The following is a 17,778-nucleotide window of genomic DNA, read 5'->3' as shown; positions in this document are numbered from 1 at the left end:
ACTGACTTCTGTAATGAAGCATACTCCACCCAGCATTTCTCAATACTGTTTCATCTGACAATATATCATTACAATGCATTTCTAATGCTAGGTTGAAATGGATCCGAATTCTGGAATTTTTATCACTCTGAATCCTGCTGGAAAAGGTTATGGAGGAAGACAAAAACTGCCTGATAACCTCAAGCAACTTTTCAGACCAGTTGCCATGACTCATCCAGACAATGAACTCATTGCAGAAGTTATATTGTATTCAGAAGGCTTTAAGGATGCTAAAATACTGGGTAGAAAATTAGTGGCTATTTTTAATCTAGCAAGGTAAGCTTTCACCTCCCCCCGCCTCTCCCCTCCTTAGTAAAGTTACCTTTCTAACTTTCTACCCTTGTAGCTCTTAAATCTAAATGGTTTACCATGCAAATCTCTGTATGGATACTTTTAACTTATAAAGTTGAAATACTGCAATATATTGGGAGGTTGAGATGTGAAAATATCTTGAATTCAGTTACAACAAGGGAGCAAATTGCTGCTCCCCTGGGATCTCACTAAATATAAATGTGAGCATATGAATGCTGACAAGCATTGTGTTGTATTGAACTCTCAAAACTGTTGAAATGCAAGTGCCTGTTTGGTTAAAACTATGTGCATTAGAGAGTACAAAGATCAGAAGTTATAGTGAATGCTGTTAGAGTCAATAATAAATACGTGTTGAATATAACCACTGAAAATTCCAGAGTGCCATTGCGGTATTTCTGAGATGCATTTCAGATGGCACTACAAATATGTGACAGTTTCTTTTTTGATCAAACCTTAATTATAAGTGTGTTCATTCACCAACCCAAAATTTCAGATGCTGTCACTTAGAGCTTATTGCAATATTGTTGTTTTTAAATTCAGGGAGCTTCTGACACCACAGCAGCACTATGATTGGGGTTTACGAGCACTGAAGACTGTTTTGAAAGGCTGTGGCAGTCTTCTTCATCAGCTGAAGAAAAGCGATGCAAAGCAAGAAGGTAAGATTGACCATACCAAACTTTTGATTTTTTAGGATCTTATACAAATATAATTCACTCCAGCTTTCTTGTTCACTTGAGTTTTAAAAAACCATGGCTTGTATCTGTAGGCAATTTAGGAAAGAAGAAAATATCTATGGAAGCCCACCTTCACCAGGAGATCACAAAAGATTTATCGTAGTCTAGATTGAGTTTTTATATTATGATAAGATCACAGATTACAGTACTTCATTTGGGAATAATTTTAAATGATTCTCAAAGTCTTGTTTTCACTTGGCTTAGGACAGGAAAGTTGATCATCTGATGCTGTCAGTATTCATTAGTTATCAGAGCATTTTGACTCTGAGTTTTGCAAAAATTGTCACATGGCACTAGATTCAGATTGGTAGACAAATATAAGGATAGGTAGGAATGATAGAAATATATTGGACTAGACTGTGTCACTGCATTTTTTAAATATTTTTTTAAGTTATTGTTTAGATGTTAAATGAGAGGGAATTAAAGAATATGGAATGGATGAGCATTTCACATCTTTAGGAGACAGCTACTGGTTTCTGTTTGCTTAACCAGTATATATTTGAAAGTTTGCAGATTTTGACATAAAACATGGTCTGCATCCGACCAACATCATAACCTCCTCATATCTGTATAAAATGCATTTGTGGGCATATATTGTACTTAAAATACCTAGCTTGCAAGTAGAATGGTACATGAACTGAAATTCTGGAATCTGTGCTCCAATTCTACTTTCAACGTATGAGCAGTGTTGATACAGCTTAAACTGATCTGTTTTCTTTGTTTTTCTTTTCAGTTAATGAAAGTCACATAGTGGTTCAAGCTTTGCGACTGAACACCACATCAAAGCTTACATTTGCAGACTGCACTCGTTTTGATGAGCTGGTTGAAGATGTATTTCCTGGCACTGATTTTAAAGATGTGGAATATGCTGAGTTAACTGCAGCTTTACAACAAGTCTTTGAGGAGGCAAACTTGGAAATTATAAGCACACAGGTAAACATCAACTACAGCAACAAAACAGTATTATTCTGAATTAGAATTGATTCATATTACATTCATTTAACTAATTTGTGTTTTCTTTTGAAAAATCATTTCTAAAAAAGTGAGAATAACTGGTTGTTAGATTCTAATCACATGTATACAAAAAATTAGATGTATGTTCAAAGCGATGTAGATCAGTTATGTAATTGAAACAAAAATAGTGCAAGGAAAATTAAGATGTGATGATGTGATACACAGTTTGATTCAAGCCAGATACAAACACCAGTGAAAATTTTGGACCGTGAAAGAATGAAACATGTGAATATTTGATTTTTGCAAGCAGTTCTCTGCCTAGTTTTTATTTACTGCAGAACTGGATGAAGTTTTATGACTGAAGATTTGTTAAATTCTCATTAAAAATATGCCCAAAGATAGCTATTACTTTTGTATTAGTAATTTAGTGAAATGCTTCTAAAATGTAAAATAAATTTCTTCATAAACTTTAGTATCATAATTCTAAATATATCTGCTATTATCTATTATTTAAAAAACCAAAATTTTAGAAAGTGTCTGCGTGCAAAGTAAATCTGAGAAACACTGTAAAGGAACATGTTTCATTTAGCTTTACAGTTTCACATAGCCATTATCTCTTTCATTGTCTAGATCAAGAAGGCTTTGGAATTATATGAACAACTGCGTCAAAGAATGGGTGTAGTTATCGTAGGTCCCAGTGGTGGAGGTAAATCAACGCTCTGGCGGATGTTAAAGACAGCCCTTGGTAAAACTGGCCGAGTGGTGAAGCAGTACACAATGAATCCCAAAGCCATGCTTCGGCATCAGCTGCTGGGCCGGATTGACATGGATACCAGGGAATGGTCTGATGGAGTGCTTACAAACAGTGCTCGGCAAGTGGTGCAAGAGCCCCGAGGTATGTCTGAGAGGGACTTGCAGATGTTACACTGAAATTACTGAAATTGTTCCTTTTCAAGTGCTTCTTCATATTGTGGTATTGTTTGTGGATAGCATAAGGCAAGAAAAACTTCTGGTAACAGTTGTAGCCAAATGCCTCGGTACATTCTTTGCAAATTTTGTTGTAAGAAAACAAAATAGGCAGCAGAAGGTAAAGCATGTGAGGAGTATCTTCATAGATGTAAGCCATAATGAAGAAAGAATAATAAATAACATTAAGATAGCAAGCGGTGATATTTTTGAACTGTTTCTCTTGGGTTTGATATTTTATTTTTCTGTCTGAAAATAGATGTTACTTCATGGATAATTTGTGATGGTGATATTGATCCAGAATGGATTGAATCTTTGAATTCTGTTTTGGATGACAACAAATTGTTGACTATGCCCAGTGGAGAAAGAATTCAGTTTGGTTCAAATGTCAACTTTATATTTGAAACTCATGACCTTAGCTGTGCTTCTCCTGCTACAATATCTCGAATGGGAATGATCTTTCTCAGGTAAGCCAGAAGAGCATTACATTCTTTTAAAGTGAGCAAATATATACTTACTTGAAAGATGTTCTCAAGTGAAGGGAGCAGCTGCTTAGTTGCTTACATTTAGGAAGTCAATCACTGAGGAAGTTTCTTTAGGTCGCATATCCCTTCTGTGGTGTTTGTCGTAAAGTTTGACTGAAATATCTCAGATTTTTTCTACAAAAATCACTGTGAATCCAGTAAAGAATGAAATTCTTTACTGGAGAGCCCAATATTCTTTAAATATTGGTTAGAAATTGTTAAAGTATATTACTAGACTTTTTCTGGAATTTTGTTGTTCCTTTAAAACAATCTATCCAAAGACATTGGTGTCTTGTATTTATCTGAATCTTGTTTTGTTTTGACTTAGTGATGAAGATACAGATCTTAATGCTCTAATAAAGTCTTGGATAAGAAGTCAGCCTGAAGAATACAGATGCAACCTTGAAAATTGGATTGGGGACTATTTTGAAAAGGCTTTAAACTGGGTTGTAAAGAAGGTTAGTAAATGAATACTTAATCAAATTTCAGCTTCTGTTAAGTATGATTCATTTTTCTAGTTTATCACTAAATGTCATTCAGATTAATTTTTGAACTGTAATTAAAAAAGATCTCAGCACTTTTTAGATAGAATTATAGAATTGTAGAATATCCTGAGTTGGAAGGGACCATCAGGGATCACTGAAGTCCAATTCCTGGCCCTGCACAGGACCACCCCAAGAATCAAGCCATGCACCTGCAAGCATTGTCCAAACCCTTCTTGTACTCTGGCAGGCCTGGTGCTGTGACCACATTAATGCTGCTCCCCATACTCCCCTTCTGGAGGACTTGAATTTGCATTGATCAAGTAGCTTATGTGCTGAAAATATTTTTTAGGAGACTTTCTAAAGTGGCCAGTCTGGTAGTGTGCTGTGGCCAATGTGCTAGTGTTTAAGAGATGTGCATTATCTCCTCCTGGGCAACATACATGGTCCTGTTGTGTTCTTCTAATTATTTTTCCTCCTAAATCTTTTACCCATGGCATTTTTTTAACTTTTAAAGTAATAAAGTAAAAGCCATGTCATTCTTCCTGAGGCTGAAAATTCCCTTTGATGCCAAAGAGCAAAATCCATAAATAATCTGTTCAAAAGGAAGATTTCCAGTGTACAGTTATGTTTATTCCTTATAGATTCTCAAAATCTGTGAGGAAAGTTCTGATTGCTTATCCTAAATTACGTTAACTCATAGTCTGGAACTAAAACCACCGTATCATTGCTTAGAAATAATTTAATGTCAGGTTAATTTTCTAGAACAATAGCCATGTTGAGATCTTACCTCATTTGTGTAAATGTCAAAAAGCAATGAGTAACAAAAGCATGCTAGCAATACATCACATTTATATTGAGGAATATATTTAAATCTACTATAAATTTCAATTTACAGAATGACTTTGTAGTGGAAACAAGTTTAGTTGGAACTGTGATGAATGGACTGTCTCATCTTCGTGGAAGTACTGATCGTGGACAGTTTATTATTAACTTGTTACGTGGTCTTGGTGGCAATCTCAACATGAAGTCACGACAAGAATTTGCAAAGGAGGTAATCTCTGCGCTCTAATTTGATTTTGATTTGTGTAATCTGTAGGGAAATAGCTGAGAAGTGAAGGAATGTTTTATGTGTCACTGATACATTGCATCCATCCCAGATAGCAATCGTTTGGTCCTGCACCAAGAGACAGTGAAATGCCCTTGTCCATGCTGCTTAGTGCCAGGACCCACTGCAGCAGACTGTGTTTGGCTATATGTATTGTATATGTAATTCAGATTTATTTTGTGGGTTTTTTTTCTGTTCAGAATACTTGAAATAGAAACAGGACTTTACCTCCTCCACATCAGGGAGGTATTCTTAGGTATTCTTCTTATTAGGATGCCTAATATAAAAAAAATTAAAGCTTTTCTAAATAAAATTTAATTTCTTTATATTATGAAAAATGGAAGAGTAATACAGTATTGTATAGTTAAGGACCTAATCATAAAGCATATGCCTGATATGATTTAATTTTCAAAGGCAGCCTCAAACTATCAAATCAAAGAATTATGTGTTTGATTTTATGCAAGTATTCTTTGAACATTCTTTAGACTTGCTTGAAATGTTAGATCTTGTTGTTAGGAATATGGATTTAACTGAAGTTTTATTTTTATTTTTTTAAAGATCTTCAGTTGGGCACAAGAGTCTCCTCCTGATCCAAGGAAGCCCCTGGACACATATTATGACATTGACACTGGAGAGCTAATGCTGTATCAGCTGAAAAAACCTGAAAATCTAACAGCTGATGACTTCAGCAATCTCCAAACACTTCCTGTCATCCAAACCCCTGACATGCAGAGAGGTTTAGATTACTTTAGACCATGGCTAGATATTAATAATGAACAGCCATTTCTTCTTGTGGGTCCTGAAGGATGCGGAAAGGGGTAAGAATAGTTTCTACTTTAACTAATATATACTTCTAGTTTGACAGAATCTGTAATTTTTTTATAATGCTTTTATCATATGAGTTTCTGATAGAATATGACTGGTTTAGGTCATTAATTAAAAAAACCTTATGTAGTGGCAAGTAAGTAAATTATGAAGCTCTACAGGGACAGTTCAGACTGTCACTGTGCATTCAAGATATGTGAATGTAGCTTTTAGATATGAAACAGGATCTTTGGAAAACCAAATGTCATGGAGCAACAGCTTAGAGCCACATGAGATCCAGTCTCATTTCAAGAGGCACTAGATGCCTTGTGCAGGCAACTCAATTTAGCACATCCTGTTGCCTTTATTAGATTCCTTATTTAGATGGTTTGGGTCACTAAACCAAGGTATTGAATTAGCTATTTGTTTTGTGTAGCTGTATACACTACACTTCCATTGAATTTTGTAAATGGAAAATGTTACAGTTTTAAAGGCAAGAATATTGAATTCAGCAAACTTCATGTTCCACCTATTCCATTAATATAGGATGTAGTAAATGCATATTAGTTCAAAAACTATAAAATATCTTTGGATACACAGCATTTTAATTTATTTATGCCTATATGTATATACATGTTTGGTTTTCTAGGATGCTGCTTCACTATGCATTTTCTCAGCTCCGCTCCACTCAGATTGCCACTATTCACTGCAGTGCACAGACTACTTCTCAACATCTTCTACAGAAATTAAGTCAAACTTGCATTGTAATCAGCACAAACACTGGGCGAGTGTACAGACCAAAGGACTGTGAAAGGCTTGTTTTGTACTTAAAAGACATCAATCTACCCAAACCTGATAAATGGGGAACAAGCACTCTTGTGGCTTTTCTGCAGCAGGTGAACACTCATGTCTATTATTTATAAAGAGACTCAAGTATACTAGATATAATTTAGTGTATGCGGTAAATACCTACATTGATTAATTTCAGTGTTAAAATTCTGCATCCTGTATTGACATTGGTTTTGTTTGTGCTTTAATAGACTATGTAGGTGTCAGCCAGAAATAAGATACCATTTTTATTTGGCTGGTATTTATAAACAAATAAAGACATCACTCATCTCAGTGAGTTACAGTGCAGTAGACATATGAATGACAAGAAGATTGCCAGGAGCAGTCAACATGGATTCACCAGGGACAAGTCATGCCTGATGAGGGGAAGAGAGTGACTATAGTCCACCTGGACTTCACTGAGACCATTGATGCTGTCTCCCAAAAGATTCTCACAAGAAGAGCTGTTGATACAGGCTGCATAAGCAGATAGCGAGGTGGATTGAAAGCTGACTGAAGAGCTGGGCCTAGAGGGTGATTGTCAGTGGTACAGAGTCTATTTGGAAGCTGTGATCTGTTTTAATATCTTCATAATGATTGGGACAATGGAGTCCTGCAAATGTGCAGATGACAAAATTATAAGGAGTAAGACACCTCAGACAGTTAAGAAAGCAGAAATAATGGTGTATTTTTCACTTTTTTATGATATTTTATTTTGTATGATACTCTGTTGACTTTCCTTTAATGAAGTATTTATTTAATTATTAAAGGTTCTTACATATCAAGGATTTTATGATGAAAATCTGGAATGGGTTGGTTTAGAAAACATCCAAATTGTGGCTTCCATGTCAGCGGGAGGAACATTAGGAAGACATAAACTTACTTCCAGATTTACCTCTATTGTTCGTCTCTGTGCAATTGAGTAAGTACATGTAAATTAGTCAAACTCTCAGAGCTCAGATTGAGCCTCTCTTTATAAGGACCTCTTGTCAATTTAGTGTTTACAAAGATGGGGCTATTTCAGTCTTTCATCTTTTCTCACAGTTTGTGATTGTCAGATTTGGTGCTTATTTGGCGCTTCTTGGTACCAGAGTCCAGCTAAGAGGAATCTACAGGTGCCTATTGGTAGTGAAGTGTTTGAAATATGTTTCCTGTTGGATAATTTTGCTTACAGTAGACTTCTTTCTGCAGCTTTATGTTAAGGTGGTATTTGGTTATAAAGTTAGAGAAATTGAAGTTTATTTATTTAAATTTGACCATATCAACAGATGTATTTAGAAAATTTCATTGAGTGGCCTAGTGCAATAAAATGATGATTTTTCTTAGCTGCTTGAAGTGCTATTCAATGAAATTTCTCAGTAATTGTGTATATAAGTTTAACTCAGTTTTAGTTAAGCAGAAAAGGTCCATAATGACTAGGTTTTTTCCCTTTTTAGCTATCCAGAAAGAGAACAACTGCAAACTATTTATAGTGCCTACTTGGAACCTGTACTACAGAAAAACCTAAAGAATCACCCTGTTTGGGGTTCTTTACCAAAAATACATCAGCTAGCAGGATCTATGGTTCAGATCTATCAACAGGTATGGAAACCTTTTTTCTTTCTTCAAGGAGATGGAGAGTTCAGATATTTTATTACAAATAATAAGCTTTTGATATTAACAAGCAAGTAAAAAGGTTTATCAGTATTAAAATCTAAGCTAATATCTTTTTAATAAAGTTGATATCAATTTTTGAACTTCTTATTTTCAGAAAACCCTAGGTATTAGAAGCAAGCAGAGTAAGCAGTAAGTGCTCTTGCTTTCCCACAGATTTGTTTTAGGATTTTGGCACTCTTATCTTAACACTTCTGTACTTTCAGTTCCTGATTTATAAGATGTGGATAGTAGTGTTTTACTACTTAATGGATGAGGAGACAGTGCAATGGATGATTGTGTGTCTAGTTGTTACAGATGCTGTTATGAACACAGAAGGAGATATGAGGGGGGCATCCTTTACAAACATCAAGGACTAGCTATTACAATGGTACAATGTTAAAAGCAGGTGTTTACAGCTGGACACATGTTCATTTTAGCCTCCCACTTGAAATTTTAAGAACTTCTGTCTAGTAAAGTTCTTAACTACTTGCTTTTCTTAATCAGTACATGGCCTTCCTGGGGAAGGTACTGTGTGGTGCTCGCTGTAGAATGTATCAGTGTCCCCATCCAGGCAGAAGCATGATAGAGACTTGATCCTTTTGACTACGATGTGGGCTCAGTCGCTGGCTGGCATGCACCTCTTAGCAGGAGTTTTCCTGTATTCCAATGACATTATTGATGTATTCCAGGAAATATGAGTTGACGTCTCGTTACACTGTGATGAAATAACTGATGAAAGTAGTTATTCCTTGAATTAAAGATGTAGTTGTAAATTCGAGTATCCTCTCTGGGCAAAGAGTAATGTGAAGTATTTTGTAGTGAGAAGGTATTACTATTTTAGGTAGGTTTTAGTGAGAAAATGTTAATAATTTAGGTAGGTTTTTATTACATTTCGGTATTGCCTTTGTGTTTCATATTTGGTATTGTTTAAAAAAATTATGTATTTTGTCTAATAATACTGCACTAACAGTCCTAGGTGAGATGTGCAGTTGTTTCCATCATAAAATGATACAGAAAAAATGTTCTGAGAAAAATCTTTCATTGTCAGAAAACAAGACTTAAACAAGGAGTACATTCATAGAATATCTAAAAGTTCACCAACTAGAAAACTAATCTGTCTGGTACCTTAGAATAGTACTTTAAATTTTACAATATAATTTTTTTTTCCTTTCCTTAACTCCCATTTTTAGGTACGAGCAACATTCACAGTTGATGATCACAGTCATTACCTTTTTACACCATGTATTCTTACTCAGTGGGTTCTTGGTTTATTCAGATACGATTTAGAAGGTGGTAAGTCACTTGTTTCGTTTTCATTAATAAAGTAGTTCTAAAATGGGCTAGATTATCATTGATGTCAGTCTTACTGTTGGCACCACATTCATCTTTTTAAACTGTGAACTGTCTGTAACTCAATGGAGGGAAAAAAAGCCTGACAGTTCATTCCATAACATAAGAGTAAACAAGTTAAAAAAAATCCAATGATGTTTTAAAATACGTGTGGGAGCTATTTATGGTTTAAGGGAAGTTAATGGTTTGAGACTGCATTCTTACTATGGGAAATTCCACTGTGCCCCCTACTCCTCGCTGTTTTGTTATGTGTTTTTTTGTGTTTTGTGTTGAGGTTTTTTTGAGCATATGTGTTGTTTTCTGTATTCCCAGAGCCTTGCCTCTCATGCTTGTCCTGCTGTACCTGGTTGTATAAACCTGGTTTATACACATACTTCATAGGCTGCTTTCTAATCTTGTTTTGTCTCTGAAATTGGTATTATTACTACATCACAAGCAATTACTCATTATGTTTTAGCTTTTACATTCACTAGAAGGTTGCATAGAGGGCTGCTTAAAGAGGATAAAAGTGATAAGAATGCTGTGCTCCCTTTCCACTTATTTTCTGGGATCATGAGATGGTAAATGCAGCTTGAATGATGTCAGAAAAGCTGTACCGACAATCAATGAATGGGTAATCTCAGCTGATTTAAGGACTTCTTAGTTGTATCTAATGTTGACATGTGCATGTGCCTTTTCAGTGATGAACAGCAAGGTTTGTTATTTACTCATCTTCCTTTTCACTTTTGTGAGGAGTATTTAACATTTAGAGTCTCTGTTGGCATTTTCTAATACAGACTGTTTTGGATATTTATTATTATTTTAGTATTTGTTATCAGTCTTTCTCTTCCCTTTTAAAAATATCTTCTGGATTTTCTAGGTTTCATTGCCTGGAAAACTGACTTTTAATTTTAACTTTGTGTGCAACCCCTTGTTCATTTTTGTTAAAAGCTGACACTTGTTTTAATAGAAAGAACTTGCTTTAATTGAATATATTTCATTTTATCTTGTAATGATCCAGAAAGAAATTATTAAAAAGCACTTCATAATGTTTACTTTTTCTCTTATTTCTTCCTTCCCGATGCTCTCCTGCTGGTATGTAATTTCTCTTGCTCATTTTCAATTTCATATTTTAAAGTAGAAATTTGAAAATCTATTATAAATATATAAAATTAATTCTCTCATTAAATTTTGTAGGTTCATTGATACAAACTGCAGACTTTGTATTGGAAGTTCTTGCTTATGAAGCACGCCGCTTGTTCCGTGACAGAATTGTTGGCACGAAAGAACTTCAAGTATTTGATAACATTTTGACCAATGTGTTTCAAGGTGATTGGGGCTCAGATGTTCTGGACAATATGGCAGGTAAGCCATTTGAAGCATACCACACAAACCTGAAATATTTGTTTAGGAAATGCCTAGTCAAGTTAGATAGCATATGAGTTGAACACCTGAAGTTTCAAAAGTTTCCTTTTCTTTCACAGATACCTTTTATGTAACGTGGGGAGCTTGTCAAGAGGCATTCATCACACCAGGCCAGGCACTACCACCACATGGGAGGCCACTTGGCAGACTAAACTCAACAGACCTGAAAGATGTTATTCAAAAAGTGAGGCACGATTAAAGAATATACACAGCAATGATTCTAGAGAGTTTTGGCTAGGAGTAACATGCCAGCAACCAGGTTTATTGGGGGGGCTGCCTCCTGTTCAAAGAATCACTTTTTGCATTTGGTGAAGGGAATACTTGTGATGTTATGTGGCAGGCAGTAGGAAGTATGTAGCAAGGTTAGGTTGATGAAAGGACATCAGTTGCCTTTCCTGCTGATTTACAACAGTTCGATGAACCAACATTTTGAGAAACATTTATGCCCATATATATTTGTGTATTGTTTAAGTACCTAAGTGTTTTACTAAATGATTTCTTTTTGAATTTGCAATATGGTAGCATAATTTTTGTTTGAAGAACTGCTGGAGATTTGGCATGCTTTTAAGCAGTTAAAGTACAAAAAAGTGAGCTTGATGAGGAAATGCAAACATTTTAACTCCTCCAGGATATCCGATTTTTAGGATGAGAGTTTTGAGATTGTCACCCTTAGTCATAGTGTTTGATGGCCTGCAGATGGGAATCTAGCACCTCTCCTTAAGTGCCAACTTGTGACCAATACACTATATGGGAAATTATGAAATTCAATAGCCTCAGTAAGCAGGGAGTTTGTTGGTTTTATTTTTTTTTCCTGACTGCAGGATACATTGGGCTTCAAAGATGAAGTTTTAATGAGTATAACAAGGCCATAATTTAATCATAGGATCTGCTGTTGTGTGTCTTTCACTAGGAACTTCCATAATAAGCAATTATGCAGCAATTAGGTGCCTAAAACACTCTCCTGAGTTATTAATGAATCTGTAGTCAGAAACACAGTGCAGACTTCGTTCTGGTCCATTATTCAATTTTAATTAGTTCAGTGGTAGATTCCTATTTCAATATATCAAAGACTTCCAAGGTGTTCTGGTGCTGGGCGTAGTGTGATATGTTAATTTTTGATATATTTATTACTCATAAAGGGTATATGAGGTTTCTAAATTCTGTGACAAAAATATTTTTTTTCTGAATGAAGCCCAGTGTGGTCTCTTAAGCTTTTAAGCCCTTCTTTTCTAAATGTTAAAAGGTTGGGTGTTTGCATGTCTCACTACTTATATTTATTATTAGTGATCCAATTTTTTTCCTCTTTTTTTTTAATAGGGTATAATTCATTATGGACGGGACAAAAAAGAGATAGACATTTTACTGTTCCATGAGGTCCTCAGTTATATGTCCAAAGTGGACAGAGTGCTGAGTTTTCCTGGAGGATCACTTCTTTTGGCAGGACGGAGTGGTGTAGGTCGTCGGACAGTTACCTCTTTAGTCAGTCATATGCATGGAGCTGTTCTGATTACTCCCAAAATTTCCAGAGGTTATCAGCTGAAGCAGTTCAAAACTGATCTTAAATATGTAAGTCACTCAGTTTGATCTATTTTGTAATGCTGTAGGTGTATGTTAAAGAAAAAATAAAGAATATGGGAATTTTGAAGGACGCCAAAGGTTGTGGAAAAGAGATATTTTAAGAGAAGAAAAATGATAGTCTAAATGAAACAAGTAATTTTTTTAGAAGTTCTAAATGTGTTTACTGTTCTTTAGAGTAACTGACTGAAAATCCACTTTTTGGAATCCCAAAAATAATTTTTTAGAAGTTCTAGTTGTGTGTACTGTTCTTTAGAGTAACTAACTGAAAATTCACTTTTTGGAATACCAGAGTTCTTTTTGATTGTTGTAGAACTTATAAATTTGAAGTTTATTGTGAATATTTATGTGAAAGGCTTTTTTCATGTATATATTTCCATGTTGGTATATACTTTTATTTTCTGTCTCTACTATGATCTGCCAGTTAATAGTAGTTAAATCAAATAAAATTTTAGTGATTGATGAAAGTGTACATATTATTTAAAACCAGATGCAAGCCTTGAATCAACAGTTTCTCATTACCTTCGGCTATGCTAAGGAAAATTCTAGATCTTTGCCTACACAAAAGAGTGATAGAATTATATCATTGAGTCATATACATAAATGTACTCTATGAAAGAGCCTGTTTTAATTATTTTTTCATTACTAAGCTGTATATCTAGGTAAAATATTCCTTATATTTGATATCTCTTTTAACTGAATCACCTGGAAATCTTTTGTAAATATATAATAGTGTAGATGCTGTGGAGAAAATGCGTATGTGATATCTAGTCAAGGAAAGATTATGATCTGTGCCAGTCCCTGCTAACTCAGAATATTGTATGATTATCATTCACTTCCGGACAATACACTGAGATTTAAATGTCTTTCCTGCTTCTAGGTGATGGAGCTTGCAGGCATTGAAGCCCAGCAGGTGGTATTGCTGCTGGAAGACTATCAGTTTGTTCATTCCACTTTCCTGGAGATGGTAAACAGTTTACTGTCCTCAGGTGAGTCAAGTCCAAAGAGTGTATGGTACTACTTTTACCATGCAGACTTAGCCCAAGGAGGCAGAATTAGATGATATTTTCTAATTTTACGTCTCTATCAGAAGGTTTAGTTAGCTTTCTATGCTGTTTTAATTAGAGTACTTGTATGTAAGAACCTGACTCAAGGTCCACTTAGCTGTCCTTTAATTTACCATATAGTACACTGCTTTTCGTTCCTCTAATTCATTTCAAAGGAGTTTTTGATAACAGTGTAACAGCAGAATGAAAATGCATTCTACTCTTCTGCTTCCCTTTTATAATAAAACTCAAAAGTGAGAGGTTTCCAGTGCTTTACTAGATTGTATAGACTGAGTTCTTTAATTAAATAGTCACCAGCAAAGCTCACTTTTCTGAAGTGAGATGATAAACAACAGTAACAAATAACAAAAGTGACTTTATTTTAGTGTCCAGCTTTGTTCCTGGATCAGAGAGAGGATCATTGAAGGACTGAGTCAAAGTTGCTAAATGATTTTTTTGGAACTGCAGTAGTTTAAGAGCTGATTAATAAGTGCACCAGATTCTTCTGTCTCTTATGTGCTACCCCAGATCTACTTACAGTATCAGATCTTGATTATCCAGTGTTAAAACTTTATGTCTGAGAATCTAGACAGCTACTCACTTTCATGTTCCTGTGTCCTGGTGTATGACAGTTTGGTTTGATTTGCTTTGTATGCTGAACAGGGTCGCTGTCTTTGGGTAGATTTGAAAGAGCCTTTTTCAACCACGTTTCAGCAACATAAACAAAGTAGACTGTTAAATAGAATCACTGTAATTTGTTTTTTTGTTTTCATGATACCATGAAAAGAATTATTAAGAAAGTGGGATAATAGTCAAGAAAGTATAGAGGTGAAAACCATGAAATTTGAATTCTCTATACAGAGGATTCAAGGGAGACCTTCAAAGCAATTTAAAGAATTCTAGTGTATTTTATCTCATTCAAATTCATTCTTGAAATAGGAGAAGTTCCTGGGCTGTACAAAATAGAAGAATTAGAACCATTGCTATCTCCTTTGAAGGATCAAGCTTCGCAAGATGGATTTACAGGACCAATTTTCAACTACTTCACATACCGTATGTCAACATAGTTATAATTAAAATATGAAGTTTAAAAAGTGGTATAATAATGTACAAATAATTTCTAACATAGTCTTTTTATTGTGTGCAGTTTTTACTTTTAATTAGTAATCAAATAGCAGGCAGGAATAATATTTGTGATGTTTGAAGGCACAGAACTCTCAGCTGAAAATTTATTTTTCTGTCTGAAATTTTGTATTGATGAATGTTCTACAAATGTTATGAAATCTGCTGTTGAAAGTAATTAGAAGGAAGAAAGATTTTTTCCCATTATTTTCTGCTTTGTATAGCTTTTACATTTATCTAGTAACAGATTTCTTCTATTGATCAGTTATACCATGAAATCACTTTGGATTCTGAGTAATTATAAGCAAATTTAGAGATAGTTTTCTTAATTATTTATGTTTCTTCCTTGGCCCAATGAGAAGATTAAATAGTTTAGAAAAAAATCAAAGACTATGACAGAAAGAATACAGTTATAGCAACTAGCCATGGAACTACTTCTGATTGGTTCTATTGGTCTACATGAATTAGAATGAGAAGTAGTGCTTTCTGCTTAAATACTGCCAGCTCTTCAGAATTAAAAAATGCACTATATTATAGAGAATGAGAATTCATGGTACTTAATAAATTTCTACCTACAAACATTCCTTTCCTAGTGTGATTTGATGTTATAGGCTCTTTTTTTTTCAGAAATTGCCTTGTTATAAGTATTTTAAAAAAGGTAAATTGTGTTGTATTTGCAATAAATCTACCATCATGTAGTCAGATTGTTATTTACTAAAAATTGTTGCATTTTCTTAGGGATCCAACAAAATCTGCATGTTGTCTTGATCATGGATTCTACCAATTTAAATTTCACAATAAACTGTGAAAGTAATCCAGCACTATATAAAAAGTGTCAGGTTTTATGGATGGAAACCTGGTCAGAAGACAGTATGAAAAAGGTAAGTTGCATTAATTGTGACTTACTTAAATTAGCATCTCTAGATATAACTGAGCTCTGGTGAATAAGGTCAAGATATTTAAGGTTGTGAAGGAATAATTATCACTGTACTTATTCAATCCCTTTGTACACTTATACAAAGATGGAAAATTCCACAGAACAGTGAAGCATTATTAGCATTGTTATTTTATCAGTAACATTATGTTTTGTTCTCTCTGTGGGCTGACTTGAACAACATGCTGACTACTATGGCTCTGACCAAACACAGCATTTAAGAACAAAATACAGACTACAAGCGAAATGTTAAAGCCAGTTGTATTTTGTTTGTGTGCTGAGGTTTTGGTGTCAGGTTGGCCTGCAGGGGTGACTTCTGTGAGAGGCTGCCAGAAGCTTCCCCCATGTCAGGTGGAGTTAGTGCCAGCTGACTCCAAGAAGGATGTGCTGCTGGCCAAGGCTGAGCCCAACAGCAGTGGTGGCAGTGCCTCTGGGATAAATATCTTCCACTTTAGAGAATAGGAAGTTATCAGTGACATGGAAAGGCAGAATTTATCTTTCTAATGCTAGAAGTATTCTGTAGATTCCTTATTTTAAGTGTATAATTTTCAATCTTTTCAAAAGAGAAACTAAATTGAAGGTTTGTGTTTTGGTTTTTTTAAAATTTTAACTCAAAATGTCATTGTTCATAATTTTCATGCAAAAAATTATGGGGTTTTTTTAGATACCTGAAATGCTTCTGTGTGATTCAGATGAACAAGAAAAGACTGGAAAAACACATAAAGAAGTTAAGAAAAAACAGTCAGGTAATATTTATGTAGACCTACTAGTTATTATTATTGTTATTAAACACTCGATCCCATGTTGGGCATAGATAATAACATAGATACTTTGAGTATGTGTTTACCAGCATATTCATAGACTGATGTTATTCACATGGCAGGCATTTTGCACAAGGGAGCATTAGTCTGGAACCTACATCCTGGCTGATCAAATGCAGTCTCTTCTGTCACAAGCAATCATTGTATATATATATATATTCAGTTTTATACACTGATTTAGCTGTATCTTGTTTTGGTCAATCTCTTCCTTCTATGTGGATATTATTTCATAACCTGAAAATTTGATGTTTTGAGAGTTTTTCAGTTTATATATTTCATTATTCTTGTTGTAGATTTTCATTTTACTTTATTAATTTCAAAAACAACTTTGTTGGAAGTGATGCCCCTTTTTTAGAATAATTAGTTTTTATCATAAGGCTTCAAATATAGTCATGTTAAAAAGAGTGTCTCAAACATAATCTAAGAGACCCGTGCCAGCACTCACTTGCAGAATACTACTTTTAGCCACTTTCTATAAAAGTAGTACTTAGAGGTCATGGTACTAACAGAATATAAGATGGTAAGTAGATCACTTGGAGTTTCTTGGTTTACATTGCTTTTTAATAGACCAATCAGAATAATGGGCTAAAATAGTATTTGGTGTTCGCATTACCATCCCTCTTTATCATAGATCATCGTAATTAATCTAGGCTGCAGTACTTATTACAGACATTCATTTATATATAGATATGCTTTAGCAATTTTTTCTTTTGTAGGGTAATGCGGTTTATTTTACAGTGTCTTTGAGCTTTTTTTGAGAAACTGTTCAATAAACTGAATGGCAGGAAAACCTTTTAGTTTGCCTGTCATCAGAGATAAGGGAGAAGACAAAAACACATGGGCTTTATTTCTAAAACAGTCCCAAGTATTTTAAAATTCAATTTTTATGGAAGTAGTTTCTTATATGATTAGCCTTCAGTAGTCTGCAATTAATTTTGCTGGCTTTTCCAGACATCAAACAATTTCATTGTATTTCCTTCTGAGAAATAGGCATTTCAAATGTATTTCCATGTTGTTTCCCTGAGGGTACTATAAAAAAGTATAGTCTTTGTGTTGTTTTGAATACTCTTAATTCATATCTCTAAAAGCAAGCATATTCTATTGCTTTTTCTTAGTTATTTTAATGTGAGATAAAATTCA

The 17,778-nt window shown here is 34.5% G+C and overlaps 1 protein-coding gene across 1 annotated transcript in view; it reads left to right on the top strand.

Annotated features, from left to right (window-relative positions):
• DYNC2H1 (dynein cytoplasmic 2 heavy chain 1) overlaps window positions 1-17,778 on the top strand; it is a 144,699-nt gene that overhangs the window by 28,010 nt on the left and 98,911 nt on the right. The window contains 19 exon segments of the mRNA XM_030946228.1: window positions 92-315; window positions 892-1,007; window positions 1,819-2,018; window positions 2,670-2,934; window positions 3,265-3,472; window positions 3,858-3,987; window positions 4,910-5,065; window positions 5,678-5,937; window positions 6,573-6,819; window positions 7,522-7,673; window positions 8,188-8,332; window positions 9,577-9,679; window positions 10,913-11,080; window positions 11,200-11,324; window positions 12,458-12,706; window positions 13,596-13,704; window positions 14,701-14,814; window positions 15,622-15,764; window positions 16,482-16,563. Of these exon segments, the coding sequence (XP_030802088.1) occupies window positions 92-315; window positions 892-1,007; window positions 1,819-2,018; window positions 2,670-2,934; window positions 3,265-3,472; window positions 3,858-3,987; window positions 4,910-5,065; window positions 5,678-5,937; window positions 6,573-6,819; window positions 7,522-7,673; window positions 8,188-8,332; window positions 9,577-9,679; window positions 10,913-11,080; window positions 11,200-11,324; window positions 12,458-12,706; window positions 13,596-13,704; window positions 14,701-14,814; window positions 15,622-15,764; window positions 16,482-16,563 (3,196 nt within the window).

This window comes from Camarhynchus parvulus, chromosome 1 (assembly GCF_901933205.1).
Source record: "Camarhynchus parvulus chromosome 1, STF_HiC, whole genome shotgun sequence".
NCBI classification, from domain to species: Eukaryota; Metazoa; Chordata; class Aves; order Passeriformes; family Thraupidae; genus Camarhynchus; species Camarhynchus parvulus.
This window is presented reverse-complemented; position numbering and strand designations above follow the sequence as displayed.